Source organism: Glycine soja, chromosome 16 (assembly GCF_004193775.1).
Source record: "Glycine soja cultivar W05 chromosome 16, ASM419377v2, whole genome shotgun sequence".
Lineage (NCBI taxonomy): Eukaryota > Viridiplantae > Streptophyta > Magnoliopsida > Fabales > Fabaceae > Glycine > Glycine soja.
The window spans coordinates 37,480,693-37,500,888 of record NC_041017.1 but is presented as its reverse complement, the minus strand read 5'-3'; the positions used below and the strand labels follow the sequence as shown (position 1 = coordinate 37,500,888).

General features: G+C 31.5%; 2 protein-coding genes and 1 non-coding gene across 6 annotated transcripts; all 3 read right to left on the bottom strand.

Moving 5' to 3' along the window:
• Nucleotides 1-16: 16 nt before the first annotated feature.
• On the bottom strand, nucleotides 17-6,051 carry LOC114390587 (TMV resistance protein N-like). 4 transcript variants are annotated; one of them, XM_028351379.1, is made up of 7 exons: nucleotides 5,376-6,051; nucleotides 4,070-5,189; nucleotides 3,606-3,896; nucleotides 2,717-3,499; nucleotides 2,551-2,623; nucleotides 2,097-2,481; nucleotides 17-2,007 (listed from the first exon to the last, which is right to left on the bottom strand). In XM_028351379.1, the coding sequence occupies exons 1-7, from the start codon at nucleotides 5,849-5,851 to the stop codon at nucleotides 975-977; spliced, it is 4,161 nt and encodes a 1,386-aa protein (XP_028207180.1). In that variant the 5' UTR covers nucleotides 5,852-6,051; the 3' UTR covers nucleotides 17-974. The 4 variants fall into 4 exon arrangements, with proteins under 4 accessions (XP_028207180.1, XP_028207178.1, XP_028207179.1 ...); XM_028351377.1 differs by having other exon boundaries at nucleotides 2,097-2,623; XM_028351378.1 differs by having other exon boundaries at nucleotides 17-1,995; nucleotides 2,097-2,623; nucleotides 5,376-6,050.
• A 5,024-nt stretch (nucleotides 6,052-11,075) lies between these two features.
• Nucleotides 11,076-14,810, bottom strand: LOC114390442 (receptor-like protein kinase HSL1). The gene is made up of 2 exons (XM_028351182.1): nucleotides 12,043-14,810; nucleotides 11,076-11,708 (listed from the first exon to the last, which is right to left on the bottom strand). The coding sequence occupies exons 1-2, from the start codon at nucleotides 14,651-14,653 to the stop codon at nucleotides 11,290-11,292; spliced, it is 3,030 nt and encodes a 1,009-aa protein (XP_028206983.1). The 5' UTR covers nucleotides 14,654-14,810; the 3' UTR covers nucleotides 11,076-11,289.
• Nucleotides 14,811-19,239: 4,429 nt separating this feature from the next.
• On the bottom strand, nucleotides 19,240-19,324 carry TRNAM-CAU. Its single transcript is given in 2 exon segments — nucleotides 19,240-19,275; nucleotides 19,287-19,324. It is a non-coding gene; the product is annotated as a tRNA-Met (tRNA).
• Between the last annotated feature and the right edge of the window lie 872 nt (nucleotides 19,325-20,196).

The following is a 20,196-nucleotide window of genomic DNA, read 5'->3' as shown; positions in this document are numbered from 1 at the left end:
AAATTTCAGCAACAAATTTCACCAACAAATTATATTTAATTGAAATGGATAATTGACAGTACCAACAAAAGCTGCTATTACACTACAAAAGCTACTTCCTATTACAAATTCTTCAACAAAACAACAATTGACAGTAGCAACAAAAGCTGCTATTACACTACAAAAGCTACTTCCTACTACAAATTCTTCAGCAAAACAACAATTACAATATCAAAAGCTGCTATTACACATTTTACCTAAAGTACATTCCCCCTAAAACTAACATTACAATTAAAAATGAAAAACCTAACAACACAATGTTTGTTAAATTTCTCATTTTCTTCTGCAAAGCTTCAATTTGTAGCCTCAAATCAGCCACTACCATTGTTTCTCTTGAGACAGAAGACGAATTAGAAAGTTGGTTTTCTTCTTCAACCCATTGAAAAAATTGACAGTTATCTGGGTCTGTTTGGGGTAATGCACAAGTATAGAATAACCTTCCTGGGTTTCTCCTTGTTCTTGCAGTTCGAATAGCTGCACGTCTTCCATGGTGGCATTGCCGAATGAAACTACCAGAAAATGCACAACAACTGCCACTTGCAGACATGGACAAATCAAGTGAACAAGCAGCAGGGACTGAGCCTCAGAGTAGAAGAAGAAGAAGCAACTCAGCGTGGGAAGAAGAAGAAGAAGAAGCAACCAGCAGCTTCGTAAACCCTAATTTTTTTGGGGAAGAAGAAGCAACCTTGCATGTGAGAGAGAATTTATAGATGCAGACCTCAGTGCCACGTTGGACAATCTACGTGGCACTGAATTGCCACCTATACACCTCACTAATGCCGTCACCTGAGAAATTAACGACAGGGACTATTTTGCAAAACTTATGTAAAGTTAGGGATTATTATGAATTAAAATTTAAGTCAGGGACTAATATGCAAAGTGGTTACAATCTCAGGGACTAAATTGTCTATTCACTCGTATTCTTCAATAAAAGGTTAGCAAAAAGAGGGACAAGTAGGAAAAATTTTCGGAGCCAGCCGTTTCATGGATAAACCGAATTTGGCAAAGGAATCAGCAGCATCACTTTTATAGAAGTATACGTGATTTGTAGCAGAGGTTAGAGCTTTCAACTCATCACAGAATGGGAAACAATGCTGCAGCGATGTACATGTAGATGTAGATGGAGATATATATGGAGGGCATCCATCTAACACAAACCCAATAGCTTTCTCAGAGCCCGATGCCACTACAATTTTACCAAAATCATGCTGCCTTGCAAGCTTAAGACTGATTGGAATGCTATGCAGCCTTAGAATATGACGATATAAACCCCAAATATCATACTTCCTTGCAATCTTCATACCATGATAAATACCCCATATTTCAGCCTCATCAATCGACAAACATTCCCCAAGCTTAACCGAAAACCCAAGCACGAATCTATCATTGTTGTCTCTGAATATACCTCCGCATGCAGCAGTACCTGATGAGGGAACATAGGCACCTCCCACCTTTAGCCTCAACAACCAATCCTCTGCATTTGCGCGCTTCAACTTCAAGAGATTCCTCGTCATCAAATTGTGAGAAGCATGGGCTCTCATATAATCTTCATACCGCTTAAAGACAATATATCTCATATCTCTAAGACCTACAGTGTCATTTTTATAGAACACATAGTGGTTGCGGAATTGCCACAACAGTTCCACTGCAATCCCAAAAAAAGCTGGCCAAAAAAAACCTGCCTCTGAAAAAGATAAATTTCTTTCCAGCCACACTGTCACATCACCATTAAAAAACTTTGGTGCTAATTTCTTAGGTAACACACTTCTCCAAAATTCAGCCACCGCTGGACAATCTCGAAGGGCATGCAGACATGTCTCCTCCAACAGGCCGCATCGCCAACAAGAGTCCATAGAAATATGCCTAAATCTCCTCTCGGCATTAGTAAATAAAGCTCCATCTGCAGCATTCCCCAGAATATTTATAATTCTTTCAGGGCCAACCCACCTCGATAACCTGCAAAACAACCTCGATAACTTGCTATTTTTAACTTCATTCCAATTTAACAGTATAATTTTCATATATAAGATAATTATGAAACTTGCTTGTCCACATACCTAGGCTTTTTAATGAGTGGTTGTGATTCAGAACTGTTGAGATCATGCTCTAATTTTCTCTTGCCGTAATAAGGATCATCATATCGAATATCATCCTGTCTCAATACATGGATTCCGGTTGCTTTAACCAGTGAGGTCTCCATCATACCTGCGTATGTAATTTCCACATGGTTCCATTCCTTTTCTAAACCCACTTCAGATAGATCATCAAGCTCAAAAACTGATTTTAGGTCAAATAGATATGTATAATCCAATTTCCCCTTTCTTACTCCGAGCCCATAATCAGTAAGTTCAAAACCTTTAAAAAAAAGTTCGCCATTGAGGAACACCATGGGCATGGGCACGGGAATTTCATCATCATCTACATATAACAGTTCCACACGTGCTACAAGAAGACAAAGAACATTGTCAGGGAATTCATTACGAAACCAGAAAGAACTTGAAGTTCCCCTACTTTGGTGATTGAACCACTCTGGAATAGTTGCTCCTGGAAAGCAAAATCTAGTTTGTCCAGCCTCATGCAATTCCTGTTAGTCATAATTCATAAAGAAGTCATAAGTTTATTAACATCAAGTATGCAATACATTATCAAATCATATACGTTAAAAACAAGACAATACCTGATTTAAAAACATGCTTGTACTCGAGGAAGACAAGGATATACATTCGATTGCCGAGAAATCTATTAAGTTTGGTGGAACCCCTCTAATTTCCTGAAGATGATAGCAACCATTCACATCAAGTGTTGTTAAAAATTGCAATTCTCTGATGCATTCAGGAAGGAATGTGAAATTATTCTCCCTTAGGATTAAAGTTTTCACATGATGAAGCTGCATGAAACCTGTTGAAAAAAAATCATCATACAGGTTGCAACCATCGACAATGAAGTCATCTACTATTCCCACTTTTTCATCACCCTCTTCTGATTTTACCCATTGGAACCCCTTGCAACCGAGAGCCTTCAATGAAGACAGTTTAGGCATCTTGACAATGCTACTTGGTAACAAAAGAATTCCACAATAATACAGGGATAAAGTCTCGAGTCCAACAAGATTTTGAAATGAAACTGGCAATTCTTTTATGCGAAGGCTTCTCAAATGAAGCTTCGGTAAGTTTTTCATCTCTCCTAATATTTCTGGAAAATTCTCAAGACTGGAACAATCTGAAAGTTCAAGTTTTTCAAGAGAGGTCAAGTTGAGAGGTGGAAATGTGGTAAGCTTGCTGCAATATTTAGCATCCAATATTTTAAGTTTATTTAGAGAACCAATTGAAGGGTGAACTGTAGTTAAATTTCGACACCCCTCAAATGAAAGTTCTTCCAAATTTTGGAGAACAGATACGTCAGGTATCTCTGTTAAAAAATCACAATTTTTAAAATTCAAAACCTTTAGATTCGGGAACCCCTGCAAAAGAAAAAAATAAAGGAAAAAAGAAATAAGAACTAAATGAATAAATTTGAAGTGAATTTATTAATTAACAAGATGAACAAAATATACTCCTTAAACTTGCCTTCCTTGAGCCATGGAACCAAAATGACGTAATGCAACTTTGAGGTAACTTGCATATGGCAAGTTCCTTCGGAGGAAAATTAGATGGTAAACAATCAGAAGGATACCGGTGCCATTCCAGTACTCTTAAACTTTCTGGAAAATAATTGGGACCTATGGAAAATTTACCATATCTAATAATAAGTATTTTCAGGTTTTTCATCTTTTCGAAGGCATCTCCATTCCATTTTATTGTTGCATCTTTCTCGGATAAGGAGAAATCCAGACATATGATTTCCATCTCACTAGTTCCCTGTTAATGCAAAAAAGGTACGAATCAACCACAACAATACAAGTTATATGTAAGACATCAATTCACATGCTGTCTAAAGAAATTTACAAATTGTCATGAAAAAACTTGATTATGATGTAAAGATGAGATAGACAAAAAAAAATATCAAGATAGGAAACCATACTCTCACTTACCGAGTTGTTTTCTAAAATTTGAATTATATCTTTTGTTAACCATAATCTCCTTCGCTTCCATGGCTCTTCTGAGGAATCTTGTTGGTCAATTCGCCTGCCCATGTCCTGAATCAAGTCATGCATGGTAACTACATCATCCCAACCACTAACATCGATATCTATTAGAGATTTTTCAACCAACACCCGAATATGATCTTTCATGCAGTCATCATAACGTCCACGAAGTATATGTTCAACCTCTGTCAATTTCCATCCTTTGAAACAACAAGCAATGTCAAGAAAAACTTTCTGCTCTTCTTCATCCAAAGCATCATAGCTTACTTTAAGTTTATCAAAAATTTCCTTCGTGGGAGTTCTTTTATATTTTTTGATGGCAGATTCCCATTGTTGTATACTTTTTTTAAATAAGTGGGAACCTATTACTTCCAACACCAATGGAAGACCAGAAGCATAAGTTACTACACGATGCAAGACCTCCACGTAAGTTGGATCAGCTTTTTCCTTCTTAAAAGCTTTCCATGTAAGCAACTGAAGAGCATCTTTCTGATTCAATTCCTTCATCTCATATGTTTTATTAACTTCATGAGATACTAGCAATTGTTTGTCCCGAGTTGTGATGATGATTTTGCTGCCGGGACCAAACCAATCACGTCTTCCAATTGCTTGTAATTGCTTATGTGTGTTAACATCATCTAGAATCAAGAGAACCTTCTTTCCCTTGAGCCTATACTGTATGATTGAAATTCCTTCGTCCTCACTTGTTAAGCTGATGTTCTTCTCTCCGAGTATTTCTAAAAGCAGCTTTTCTTGGAGGTGTTCTAACCGGTGTGTGTTTGAGTTTTCCCTCACATTTGCAAGAAAACACAAACCATCAAACTTCTCAGCAATTATCAATTCATTATAGACAGCTCGAGCAAGTGTTGATTTTCCTACCCCGCCCATTCCATGAATCCCTATCATGTGGACACCATCATCAGATCCAGCATCCAAAAGTCTCCTTACATCTAGCACTCGTGACTCTAGTCCAACCGGGTAATCCGCAACATGTAAAGTACGAGGATTAATCTCCCTAGATACCTGCTCAACAATCTTCTCAATAAAATTGAATTCATATCCATCTCTGTTTCAAACAAAACAAGTTTTAACAAGTTAAACTAAAAGCCCTGCATGTATCCATGTCTAGATACGCATATTGTCAAGGTCAACAAGCATTTATTTTCCCTTTAGATTTAATGTCAAATAATCAGACAAGTAAAAGTTAATCCAACAAAAACTGTAAAGTAAGAAGATTAGTATGGTGTCATACCCCTCTTTGAAATGATAGCCAGACAAGTCAGCTACTTGCTTCAGAGCCATCTTCCATTTTTGCAACTTCTCCGGGTCATGCTGGTACCTCGTCTCAAGCTTTGCCAATGCTTCTCCATAACTACCTTTCTGGTATCTCACATCAGAAGGATCCACCTTATAAAAGACCGGTATAACTAACAACCGTTTCCTCTGGTCAAGGATGGTTGCAAGTTCATCTAAACAAAACGAAGAAGAAGCATAGCGTTCAGAGAGCACAGTGATGGCAACTCTGGAATCTTGAATTGCCTCCATAAGTGCTGGTGTTATTTCCTCCCCTCTTTGAAGCTTCTCGTCATCAATGAAAGTGTGGATTCCCTTGTCATGAAGAGCTTTGTAGAGATGGCCAGTAAAAGCATGACGTGTGTCTTCACCTCTGAAGCTGAGGAACACATCGTAATTGGAGGAAGAGGAAGAGGAACGTGATCCCCAAGCCATGATATGAAATCTTAGTATGAATGTGGATGTCTGCTTGTTGGGTCTCCAAAATCAAAGTTGAATAAATATGAAACTGACAAGTGTTAATTACATTCAGTACCAAACATATATATATTATTACATTTACATGGACATATCAACTTTAATTTATGGAAAATCTCTCTCTGTTTCGTCTCTCTTTCTTAGAAGTGAAAACCTTTGACTGTGCATATAACCCGTGGCATACGTTCTACACCGCACTATTTAAACTCTTACAAAAAATACTTTTTTTAATAAATCATTAGAAATTAATAAAGTATACAGTCAATTTTTATAATTTGCACTGTATTAAGAATAATTGACTATTGATAATGATACATCCCCAAAAAAGTTAATTGTTAGCAATAAATAAAATACTAGTGAATGTTAACTAAAAAGTAAGCTGATAAGTTTTATTCAACAACTTCAAAAAAATTGTTACATTTTTTTATCCTAAAGAGTATCTTTCCCCCTTAAATTAATCATATCTAAGTATATAATAAGTTGTTTTACTCTAAGTTAGATGAATATAATTTTTGGAAACTATACATCATTTTTTTCTTCTCTCTTTCTAAGTTGCTTGGCTGATGAATTTTATAGAGTTTTCAATGAATTGAAATTCTTAAAAGATAATTATTTTTTATTGATAAATATTAAATATTAATTTTTTGAATTTTTTGTTAAAAGTAAAAATTGAATCCGTAATTTGTTTTGAATCATTTAATCGATCTTATATTTCCTGGGTAATTATGCTTCTTTTTTTCCAACGAAACTTCCTAGAAGAAAACTGGAAACTTAGTATGATTGTGGATGGCTTGTGAATTGGGTCTCTAGATTCAAACTTTGACTCCTTCAAATATGGAGGCGATAGGAGTAAAGTGAGCACGGACTTCCAATCAAAACATACATTATTACGCGGACCCATCAAAGTAACATTAATTATTGAACCAACCAACAACGTTACTTCCAAACAAAACATACATTATTACGCGGACTTCCAAATAAAAAATTAATATTTAATATTTATCAATAAAAAATAATTATCTTTTTATGAATTTCAATTCATTGAAAACTCTATAAAATTTACCAGCCAAGCAACGTAGAAAGAGAGAAGAAAAAATGATGTATAGTTTCCAAAAATTAAATTCATCTAACTTACTTAGAGTAAAACAACTTATTATATACTTAGATATGATAAATTCAATTTTTATTATATAAGTCCAATCCTAAAGTTTTTTTTGAATTTTTTTAAAAAAATATGTATTACAAATTGATTTAAAATTAATGGTCAAAACAAGAATTGAATCTATGTTATTAACATAATGTTATGATCAACTAAGTTAATAGACCAATTATGTTATAAAATAAATAATATTATTATACATAACACTAAACTTTTTAATATATATTTAATGCGCATGTAAATTTAAATAATAAATTTTGTGACAATTAATTTTGATATAATTCATACGAATTATTTAATCCGTATATTTTTTTATAAATAAAAAATATTTATTATTAAAAATTTTAGTATATTAATAAATTAAAAAAACATATTTAAAAAAAATAAAAAAGAAAAACACTTACGAATCCGTATGAGTCATACGAATTAACTCATACAGAGTACATGATCCATAAGTATTTTTTTGTTTTTTTCAAAAAAATGTTTTTTTAAGTTATTAATATATTAAATTTATTAATAGTAAATATTTTTTATTTATAAAAAATATATGAATTAAATAATTTATATGAGTTATATCAAAATTAATTGTTACAAAATTTATTGTCTAAATTTACATGCGCATTAAATATAATAACATTATTTATTTTATAACATAATTGACCTATTAGTTTAATTGGTTATTACTCTATGTTGGTCGCGAGAGATCGGGGAGGCTAGGTTAGCTGGTGCGCGTACCAATGCCCCTGTTAGATTTTTGGGTGTTTTTGGGCATTGAAACAAAGCCCGGTTGTTATCTTAATTGTATTGGCAATTACTTTATGCAACCTTTTTTTGTTTTACACACCTAAAAAAATGATATCTCCGTCTTACCCTTCTCCCCTCTCCCTTCGCTCACTCTCTTCTTGTGTTCATCTGCCCCTTCATTGCATTTCAACTTCTCGTGGTGGCAACAAGTCGGAGCCTGAGGTCACCATAGTGAGGAACTTGATAGAAGTCTGACAGACAACCATGAGAGACAAGATAGCAAGAGAGAGACGCATGATTAACTAAAATTATAAACATATTTTTATTAACTAAAATTTATTAAAAAATTATGAAAGTAGTAGGACTTACTTTTTATTCATTGAGTTCTATTTTAAACTTTTTAATGTAAATATTTTATATTATTGCATGATGAGGAAGCAGGGTATAGTGCATGTCAAAATGATGCCAAAAGGCTTACTCATATATGTTCTTTGGTATTGCATTTGCAAGGTCTTAATTGGGATTATCTTCTAATAATTTAAGCTTATACGTATCCATCATACAACACATTGTAAGGCATTTATCATTCATGAAAGACAAGTTGATTTGGGTTCTTATACTTTTCAATACTTTCAGTTTTTTGTTACAATTTTTCTTTATGGCCTTTCATTTCATTTATAGCTTTTTTGGTTTGAATTTCCTCCCATACCTATTTTTCAACGCGTTTGGCTTTATTACCTTTTTTCCTCCCATTTCCATTAGAGTCAAACATATATTTAAATAAACACACATGGCTTTGTCTTTTTTTCCTCACGCGTTTGGCTCTACGGTAGGTATTGACTGATTTGACTCTAATGATTTTTTTTTCTGTCTAAAATCAATTATAAATTACATAAGTAAGTATTGGATTAGCCAGAAATGTTAGGAAGATATTATCTTGACACATTATTTTAAATACAATTTTTTTATGGGTTAAAAATTAAAAAATTTCTACCATATCCATGTTAATTTAGAAGTATCGATACGGTTATTTTTTCAACTAATAGGAATTAAGTTGTATTATTATATTGTTATTTTAAAATTTAATGATAATTTTTTATGTATTGTAATTTAGTCTTGTATAATCAAAATATTTTAAAAAAAGAAATTGAACTTTTTGATTTCACAAAATCAAACATTCTGATTCAAACTAAAAAAACCTTTGCAAAAATACCTGCACTTTGGTTCAAACGGGACCTCAACAAAGTCACAATCTTCACTGGCACAGAGGGGTTTGTTGTGACAAAATTTTTGTTAGGGAGCAGCGTCAATGGCAGTGGCAGTGAAGAAGGACTCAAGATGGAAGTCTGAATGACACAGAATGAGAATTTTTTAAGGTTTCGGTTTGAACCAGAGCGTGAATATGTTTGCAAAGTTTGAACTAAAATGTTTGGTTTTGTGAAACTAAAAAGTTGAACTTCTTTTTTAAAAATATTTTAATTATACAGGACTAAATTGTAATATATAAAAAATTATCATTAAATTTTAAAACAACAATGTAATAACACAACTTTGTTCTATTATCTTAAAAAAAACAATATCATTACCCCAAACTAGCAGGGCAGGGTAAAAACTTTCTAAAAATTATTAAAAATGATAAAATTTTATAAGTCTCACATCATATTTAATAAATTTTTTTAATTATTTTTAACCTTTTTAATATACTTTAATCAATTATGTTCCTACTTTGTAGCACTCCTCTTGGATTATATTTAAGTTTTTTGTTTTTTCAAATTAAAGAGAAATATTAACAATAATTTTGCTAAAAGACTTTTTACATAAAATTATTTAAATATAAGATATATCATATTGAATTAACTTTAAGCAAAATAAAAATCATCTAAAAGTTAAGTTCACAAAAACTCACATGAAAATACTAACAAAATGCAATGAATTTTTCACTTTTGTCTTTCTTTAGGAATGAACAATTTACTGCTAATTAGCATCTAGAGTAGCTTATTTTTAAAAAATGATTCAGCTCAAACATATTTTGTTGCAAATTTTGAATTATTTTAATTTTTAACAAAATATTTCTCTCTCGAAATATTTTTTTATAAATATTATGATTATAAAATATTTTAAATATAAAATAAAATAATTAAGCTTAACTATCGTACATTTTCAATCAATTAAAAACCATCTATGGTATGATTTGTAAGGTAAATATAAAACTAATTTATTTATTATGTATCACAATATACAATTGAATGATACTAATTTTTTATTATGTATGACAATATAAAATTGAATGATAGGATAAAAACTAGTTACATTTGTCAATATATTTTAATCAATTTTAAATAAAATAATCTAGATACACTTGTATACTTGCAGAGAATATACAGTTAGAATAAAAAGCTCCAATGTCTTAAATATGTTGAAGTTTGTCCATGTCCACCAATTAACTAATAAGAACATGTTTGGATTAAAGTTAAAAATATTATTTTAATGTAATTTTAACGAATAAAAGTAAAATAAAAGTAAAAGTAAGAATTATAATTCTTTGATAAAATTATTTTTATCTCAACATTATTTTTTCACATAAAAATCAAACATGCACTAAGTGGAAATTTACGAGTAGTTTATGATTTTATCAATTGTTTCCGAGTATACAACTATCCCAGCATTCAGAGTCAAAGTAGTTTGGTTGTGAAGAGTATTACCAGCAAGGATCCAATATGAACAACAACAATTATTTAATGGCATATATTCTACACCGCACGTAGTTCCAACCTTACATAACTGAATTCAGCTGTCATCAACGTTTGACCACTGAAACAAATTTCAATTTGGATTCTCTATAGTGACTAGCACACTACAGAGAATTTGTTTCAAAATTATAAATAACATTTGATTTTAAAATAAACAGTAAACAATAAGATAGAATAACCAACACAAATAGTAAATAACTATATTCCTTAATATATGTTAATGGGAATTAGATTTATTAGACACAAATAAAATTCAATTTCATAATTTCAGTATCACAAAAGAATTGATAAATTAGGAATACCTTTGACATAGAAAAAAGAGAAGTGTGATAGAAATATCTATACATCAATAATCAATAATATATATATATATAAATTTTGTTGATATTATTTTAATTTCTTTGGTATACAATAATAATGACAACAATAACATTTGAACCTTAAACTTTAGGCAAATTATCCAATTTTTTCATTAATAAACCAACCTTAGTTAGTGGTAGATTATTGATACTTTAATTATAACTCTGCATTTTATTTTTTGAATTGTATTAATTATATTGATTATAACTCCACATTTAATTAAATCTATTCTATACAACAATCCTGTGACAACTAACTAACCCACTTTTCATTTTCAACACAAAATTCATTGCCTCAAATTGCTGAGAACCTATTCCCCATCCTAAAATCCAATGTGCTAGAATTTGCACTAACATGGCATCCTTGGGAATCCAATTAGTTAGTCATTCGCTATGATCAACAACATCCAACCTAGTTTCCTTTTCTGAACTCTTGAGAAGGGGAATAGCATCATAGTAGTGGCCAAAATTCTTCTGATCTCCATAAGCAAATGGTTCTCCTAAGCTTTGCAATATTTGTAGGGCCTCCCTCATTGAAGGCCTACTTGCAGGCAGTGTTGCTGTGCACAGGACCCCAAGTTTGAAAACAGTGCACATTTCATCTGAGTAAATGGCTTCCATGACATCTTTGTCTAGCAATTCTTCAACATTTCCTCCAATCAGAACGTGACGCCACGCCCATTCAGAAAGAGATGAGTGTTGGTCTCCATAATTTGCTTCTTTACCAGTTGTCAGTTCCAATAGGACTACCCCAAAGCTAAACACATCAATCTTTTCACTAACTCGTGTTGTTTGAACATATTCTGCAATTCAAATATGAAGAATCACATTGAAAATAAGAAAAAGGAGTAAACCTCTTGTTCATGCCAAGATTATAAGTGTCAGTCACTTTAGTTTCTAGCTTTACAAAACCTTCACTTTAGTCTTGAGTTTGCAAAGACAGACTAAAGTAAAAATTTTGCCAAGTCGGGAACTAAATATTTCAATCTTATAATTTTAGGGACTAAAAAAATAGTTTACTCATAATACACACACCTAATATAACTAAGCAAGAGCAATATATTTGTTAGTTAGGAAACAAAAAGATTAAGCAAAAGCAAATAAATTTAGGAAACAAAAAAATTGGAAGTCACTCACCTGGAGCAATATAGCCAAATGAGCCAATCACTGCTGACATGGTGTTCAGTTCCCCTGGCTTGATTAGCATCTTAGCGAGTCCAAAATCAGCAACTTTTGCATTGAATTGAGTATCCAAAAGGATGTTGCTTGTTTTTATATCTCTATGAACCACAGGTGGTGAACAGTCATGGTGCATATAGCTCAAACCTTGAGCAATTCCAATGGCTATTTTCAACCTCTTTGGCCAATCAAGGACCACTTTACTTACTGAACCTGACTTAACCTTCTTGTGCAGCCACTTATCTAGGCTATGATTTTCCAGATACTCATACACAAGGAGCATAGAATCCTCATTAGAGATACAACACATCAATCTCACAATGTTGGTATGACGAATATTGCTCAGTATTCTAACTTCTGCCCGGAAAGAGTTCTCGAGCTTCTTTTCTAACTTTCTGTTATTCCAAATCTTTTTCACAGCAACATAGCCTGAACCAACATCAATGCGGTATACTATACCATATCCACCACTACCAATGATGTTTTGTTCTGTCATTGATGAGACAATGCTGGATTCTGTGAAATTAAGCCTCTCAAAGGAAATGAGCTTCCATGAGTTAACCAATCCATGCTTTCTTTTTCTGTTAAATCTAATAAACAAGAGTGATAGCAAAAGGATCAGTAACAAGGCTACTATCACCAAACTTATAACCAAACCAACAGACCAAGATGAGCCTTTATTTTTTCTTTGAAGGCCAGAATTACATAAGGTAAGGTTCAGTGCTGGGGTATCAGCACAAAGACCAGAATTGCCCAAAAAGCTACTAGCAAACACAGAATTTTCAAATTCACTTGGAATCCTCCCGGTCAAATGGTTAGAAGACAAATTGAGATTGGTGAGTCTAGGGGGTAGAGAAGGAACTTGACCAGAGAATTCATTTTCTGATAGATCAAGTTGACTAAGGGCAGGTAACTGACCAATTGCATGAGGGATTTGTCCATAGAGTTGGTTTTGGCTCAAATTTAGAGCTACTAAGGATTTCCATGATATTATATCTGATGGAAGCTCCCCAGTGAGTTGGTTCTGATCAAGCAACAAGGTTGTTAACTTAGGAAGAGCTGTTAGCTGTCGTGGAATACTTCCATTAAAATTGTTCTTACTTGCATCAAACACTACCAAATTAGTCCATGATGACACTCCACTTGGAATTCCACCAGAAAACTGGTTGTAACTTATCTCAAACCTTGAAATATTCCAAGATAGCCTTTCAGGAAGCACACCAGTGAACTTGTTATGGCTCACCATGAAATTTGTCAAATTGAAAGATGTCCAAAGACCACTAGGAATGTTACCAGAAAACTCATTATTGTGAACTTTCAAATCCAGTAAACCACTGCAATTTCCTAGTGATTCCGGCAACTCACCACTCAGATTATTGTCATAAACAGACAAGCTAAGTAACATCCCATGATAGCACAAGTTGTCTGGTAACTTCCCAGTGAAACTATTAGATGCAATCATAAAGGTTTCAAGCTTTGAGTAACGGCCGAAATCAGGAGGAAGAGTACCTGATAAGTTGTTGAAAAACACGCGAAAATCTTTGAGAGCTGGAAGATTGCCAAAGCTTTCTGGTATCACACCTGACAAGCCATTTAAAGACAAACTCAACCATGATAACTGTTGGAGCTTTCCAAAAATATCAGGTATTTTCCCTGTAAGATTGTTCCTTGCAAGATCAAGGTTGGCCAAGTTCAATGCCTCGACCACACTTGGTATCTCCCCAGAAAGACTATTTGCATAAAGACGGAGTGAGGTCAGATTCTTCAGCAAGAACAAACCACTTGGAATTCCTCCAGCTAAGCTATTATTTGACATATCCAGCATGTCCAAGGCCACCATATCTCCAATGTTCTCAGGGATTTCCCCAACCAAATTGGTGCCATACAAATTAAACACCTTCAATTTGTTGAACTTGGTCAAGTTCCAAGGTAACTTCCATTCAGGAAACATGAAGTTAGAGGACAAGTCCAAGTACTCAAGGTTGGACAAGTCATCAATCTCACCAGCAACAGATCCATTCAATAAGCAATACTGTAGTTTAATTTGTCTCAATTGCTTCAACTTTGCAATACTAGAAGGAACATCACCATGGAAATTGGTGGAACCAAGGTTGAGATATTGCAAATTAGCACTCAATTGATCAATGTCATGAGGAACCTTGCCATCAAAGTTGTTCCCTGAAAGGTCAAGGTACTCCAACTTGGAGCAGTTGTAGAGGGGTGTGGGGAAGCCACCAGGGATGAAGTTGAAGCTGAAGTCAAGGTGTGTGAGGTTGGTGAGGCCACAGATGAAGGATGGTATTGTTCTGTTGATGTTGGATTGGGAGAGAGTGAGGGAAGTGACTGAGTTTGTGGTGCATATGATCTCTGGCCATGAACAGTGAGAGGAGGAAGTTGAAGTCCAGTTGGAGAGGAATGGAGGGTCTTGCAGGTATTGCTTTATGTTAAGCAAAACTGCATGTTCTTGATCATACAAAGATTGTGAGCTTGTATGACCAAGCAAGAAGAACAAAACAAGAAAAATGTGACATGGAAATTCCAAACATAATTGAATTAATGGTATTGTCATCTAGATGTGTAGAGAGAGAGAAATTTTCTGGTTTTCTAATGTAAGTACGTTAATGTGCTGCAAACTGCAAAGACAGGATAAGGGTGATTTTGGTCAAACTGCTACGATGAATTTTGTGAGTACACAGATTAGGCGAAAATGGTTTTGGCTTGCTTTGAGACGATTCACACGTTACTGTACCTTTTGGGTTGTTATATACATTTTTTTTTGCATATATTTTTATTTTGAATTCCAATCAGGAATAACTTAAGTTGAAAATCAATATGATAGGATATGGATAGTAAATAAACATGTTATTTAACCATATGTTCGGTCTCAGATCTATAACAATGAAATTTCATTTATTGACATATGTTAATTCTTTAAATGAATATCCGTAAATTGATTGGCCATGGCTCCATTATATTAAGAGATATCTGAATACCCAAAAAAATAGAATATTATTTGAAAATTGATGAATGATTATTTTAAAAAATGGTAAAAATAATTTTAAAATCATGATAATAGTATGCTATTAATATATATTTTTTAAATCATATTTTCAAAGTTAACATTTTTATTTTCTTAAACAATGTCCTTATGTTATTTTTTATTATTTTAATTATATATTAAGCAAATTTATTTGGAAAATTAATGTGCCATTACACTAAATAAGTTTTACCAAATTTATTATTAAGTGTCATCAAGATAACGTCCTAATTTTATAAACTTTGGGAAATTAATTTAATAATAAAATTATAAGAAGCTTCAACAGTTCTATGTAATGCATTAATCTATAGTTTCGGGTCAACAGTTATCTTTAATTATAAATGAAGTCAAAGTAGCATGAACAACTTTGGATAATGGTGACGTTGACAACTGACAAGGACGATATGTAAAACATAAACCAATAATTAACAAAAAAAAAACGTAGAATGATGATATTTTTAGTCCTTCGAAAATTAGTAAATGTTGATTTTATTTTTCAATTTTTAAAATTATTTATTTTAGTCTTTATATTTTAAATAACTAATTTTTTACATTGTTAATATATATATATATATATATGATCATTTTGTGTCTTTAAGTCATTGATAATTTAATTATTAAAAGAATAAAAATTTTAATTTAGTCATTAAAGATTATTGTTAATAACTGGAAGATGAATATGGATGAAAATATATTGGAGATTTAAAAAATATCGTAAATAACAAAAAAGATTTAGATATATTTTTTTCATTATAATTTAATGTTCTTTTGTTTTTCGTCTTATAATTATTTTAGAGACTCAAAAAATAATTACTTAAATTTAAAGGACTAAAAATATATTTAAGTTTAAAAATTATATATTTATTTAAAATATATGCATTATTTATAAAACATCATTAACAATATTTTAAATAATTATTATTCATTAGTAAAGCTACAAAAATAATGAATACTCCACACTAATATTATAGATAAAAAAAATTATTGTAATCAAACAAAGTTTGTCAAAATTAAAACTATTTCAAATGTTATTAATAATATTATGAAATATATTAAATAAATTAACTATATAATATTCAAAAATACTTTATTATAAATATTTCATAAAAAACTTTACATGTTTCAAGACTAAAAAAAAGAGATATATTTTTTTTGTTATATTAAATTTCTCCAAAACTTTGCCTTAGACCTAGCTAATAACTTGTAGATTTTTTTTGTCATCTCTCTAGCAATTTCATAACCTGGCTTCCTCGATGAAAAGGATATTACGAAAAAAATATTTAATTTATTTTCAATAATTTATTTTGTGTATTCACCTCGCTTACGACATTAGCTTCAAGGTTCCGATACCATTAATAAATTTAGTTTAGCTCCCGCACGCACAAAACCTTGAATCAAATCCACCAATCCAGTAATAGTTCATACATCACATCATTATAAAATTATTCATTATTATTAAGTTAAATTATTAGCTTCTAGAATGTGACGAATGCTTTCATCTAACGAAGAGAACGAGAGAGGGGGTCGAATAAAATATTTTAAGGGAACTGTTGTATGCTTTCTATTATCAATTCGTATAAATTTAAGGATAAAGGTTATTGTCGAAAAAAAGGACAAAGGTTCCAATCAAAGTCCATTCATTTTTCTTTATAAGATTCACTTGAGTTTCCGGTGTTCCCAATTACTAAATTTATTTTGACAAAAGCCACATATACGTACTCAGGAAATTGTGGTGAGGGGGAGTATATGTGGCTAATCATCAAATAATGTTACTATTAGTATAAGAGTATAAGAATATAAATTCTCAAGTTTATGTCAAATATAGCTTGAACTCTTTATATATGTTGGATTACACACACACACATATAAATTCTCAAGTTTATGTCAAATTTAGCTTGAACTCTTTATGTCAAGTTTATGTCAAATTTAGCTTGAACTCTTTATGTCAAGTTTATGTCAATCTGATTTCCTTTAACATACTTGGTTTGCAATCTAATTGGCAATATCTTAATTAAGGTGGCTTCATCTTTAGTTTAGACCTTTAGCAAGTAGTGTAGTGCTATACATGTCTGTCCTATTCCTATACTCCACTATAATAGTTTAATGACACACTTATAAGCCGGAATCATGTCTTATTTTCTTTAAATTGTATAGTATGATTTTTATCTTTTGTTTTCTTTCCGTTGAGAACAAATAAAAATAGACTGTTTTGTTAGGTCAATGACAAGAGTTGCTACCAAATCAATATGGATAATGTGAAATAGGAACACATTTTAAAAATAAAATACACATATTGATAAAAATATTAAATAATTTTATATCAGATTAATAAATATGTGAGTAATAATACATATATATCTTATCATTGTAAATATCCTATCAATAATTATTATTTCTTTTTATCTCTTTTGTTTTGTCATATCATAAATTACATCAAATCTATATTTTTTTTCTCTTTCTAGATGTTCAATAGGTGATAGGGATATCCACGTAACATTTTTCTAAACATATATATAGACACTCCTTTTGTACACACAAAAAGAAGTCAGCATAAACAATTAAGTCACGGACAATTAATTGTCGTATGCAAACTAAGACTAAATATTGGTGCATTGTACCTGAGTTTGTGTGTCTGCAGATACTACTTATAATTTCTTTGAACTGGTTTCTTATGACTGGTGTTCAGGGTATATATGTTTGCAACAAATAACAGAAAGTTAATTTTCATATCTTCCACGGAGCGTGGGAGTGTCGATGAACCATTAATTTATCAAACGATCTTATATATATCCAACCCCATTGATTTGATCAAGTGCATGCATAGTCAAAATTCAAATTTCAAATTTAACAAGAAACAAAAGAAATTAAATCACCCTGTATATTAGAATGGTGTGTTTTATCTTTCGTTTGAAATTCTCTAACTATAGTTTTTAACAAAAACTAATTAAAAGACAAATTTTACCTAAATCATAGTTTAAGTCTTCTCAGACACGAAACTAAATACTATGAAGTAATAGTGTGTTTGGTTTTGTATACCTTGGATATGATTTTCCGCATTTATTTTTAAAAGCTAATAATTATAGTTTTCTCGTCCCAAACGTGATTCCTCCACCTTCAATGAGTTCTCCAAGAAACTCAAATCTAAAAAAAATATAAGAAAAACAAAAAAAAATCTTAAATTAAATTCAACCTTTAAAATATTCATAAGATAAAAACTTATGATTCTATGTAAAGTGTAAAATGATCATTTTACACTATTATTTAATTATAAATTGTTGTTTGAATTGTGATGGGAAGACCATTTATAACTTTTTACACAAAAAATCCTTTTTTTCAAAACTTATTTAAATCTAATATTTTTATATTAAAAATTAATTAAGATTATAGAAAAACTTGCTTCTGTGTAAGACACAGGGAGAATCACTAAACTTCAGCTAAATTTTATGGTAGAAATACATATCCTACTTCCAAATTACCCAAAAATGAAACTCAAGTTTTAGCTTAAAAAAAATCAGAAGGCCAGACTAGCAGCAACCACATGTGTGAGATGATAAACCAAACAAACAAACAAATTGATTATTGCAATTTGCACCCATTTAAGATGAAATAATTTTTGACTTAGTAATCCACAACACTTTAGTTTTGTCACGATCTCCATCAATCGCATTCAAACTCAACTTTCATTATATGCAGCAAAATCTGACAATTTCGTAACTGTACTCACTTGCTGCTGCCGACCCTGCATTTAGTTTTCTCATGGATTTTGACATTTTGTTTGCTTCCTACATATGAAAGGTACCAATTTACTTGGTTCTCACAAAATGGATAAAATAGGATATATATTATACATTTCCAGATATCTAATGTAGAAAAAAAGAAAGAAAATGAGTTACAAATAAATGAGATTTTATATTATTTGGTAGAGAAGAGAAAATTGAGAGTTTTCCTTCTTCAATATATCCTCTCACTTTCATCCATACTAACCAAAGCCTAAATTTCAACAAAGTTTTATTTTAACTATAAAAAAAAGTTTATATTTTATGTGACATGTATATTTCTATCTGTTAGATTTTTTTTATTTTTTATTCTTCATGAATACATGTCTCAAAAAGCAAAAATGGGGTGAGAGAGGCTCGAACTCTCGACCTCAGGATAACTCAGAAGCTATGAGACCTACGCGCTAGCCAACTGCGCCACCACCCCATATTTACTTTTGGTTCTGATTTTTTTCTTTAACAAAATTTTTCTCGTTAAAATTTAGTATCATCATCTCCCTTTTCTCCTTCATGTGAGCGAGAATTTATTTAGGAAAGAGCTATTTAAGACCTGTAACTTGTAAGTAATTGCCCTTTCCTAATTGTATTACACATCGTTCATCTCTTTTTTTAAATAATTCAACAGTTAAATTTTTTATATATTACCGGTGTACAAAATTTTAAATGGTGAACTAATAAAAATTTATTATTGATATATGAGTTTTAAGGTACAACGTTATAATAATGGTTCTCATATCGGTACTTTAAGAAAATTCCATTCCACCCTAAACGATTTTCTTCCACCCTCATACATGCACATGTAACCCCTTTAATTTCTATTATTGTATCCGTTGGATATCTAATGATAATTGACCTAAGAACTTATTTGACATATCTAAATTTAGACAATTATCTCATCATATCTATTATTTAGGATTTTGTTTGGGTCTTTTAAATTATAAATTTGTGAATATGTAATTTTACACTTTAGTTCATCATTTTGATAGGTTACACTTGTTTATTGATGAATTATTTTTGTAGGAGTTTGAATTGGATTTAAAGACAACTTGAAGAGAGAAATGATAAAACTTGAAGTGAAAAATCGTAGCAAAATTCACTTAAGCAAGAAAATTTGGACTGAAGTGAAATTGCCTTTTGAAGAAACTGCAGATCAGAAATTCACTTAAACCAGAAATTTTTGGCGTTAGCGAAATTTTTTGGGATTGTATATATAGTTTTCCCTGCCTCTTTCGTAACCACCTTGGTTTTGTTTTGTAAAACACTGGACCAGAATAAGGCATGACAACAATTTCAATCAAC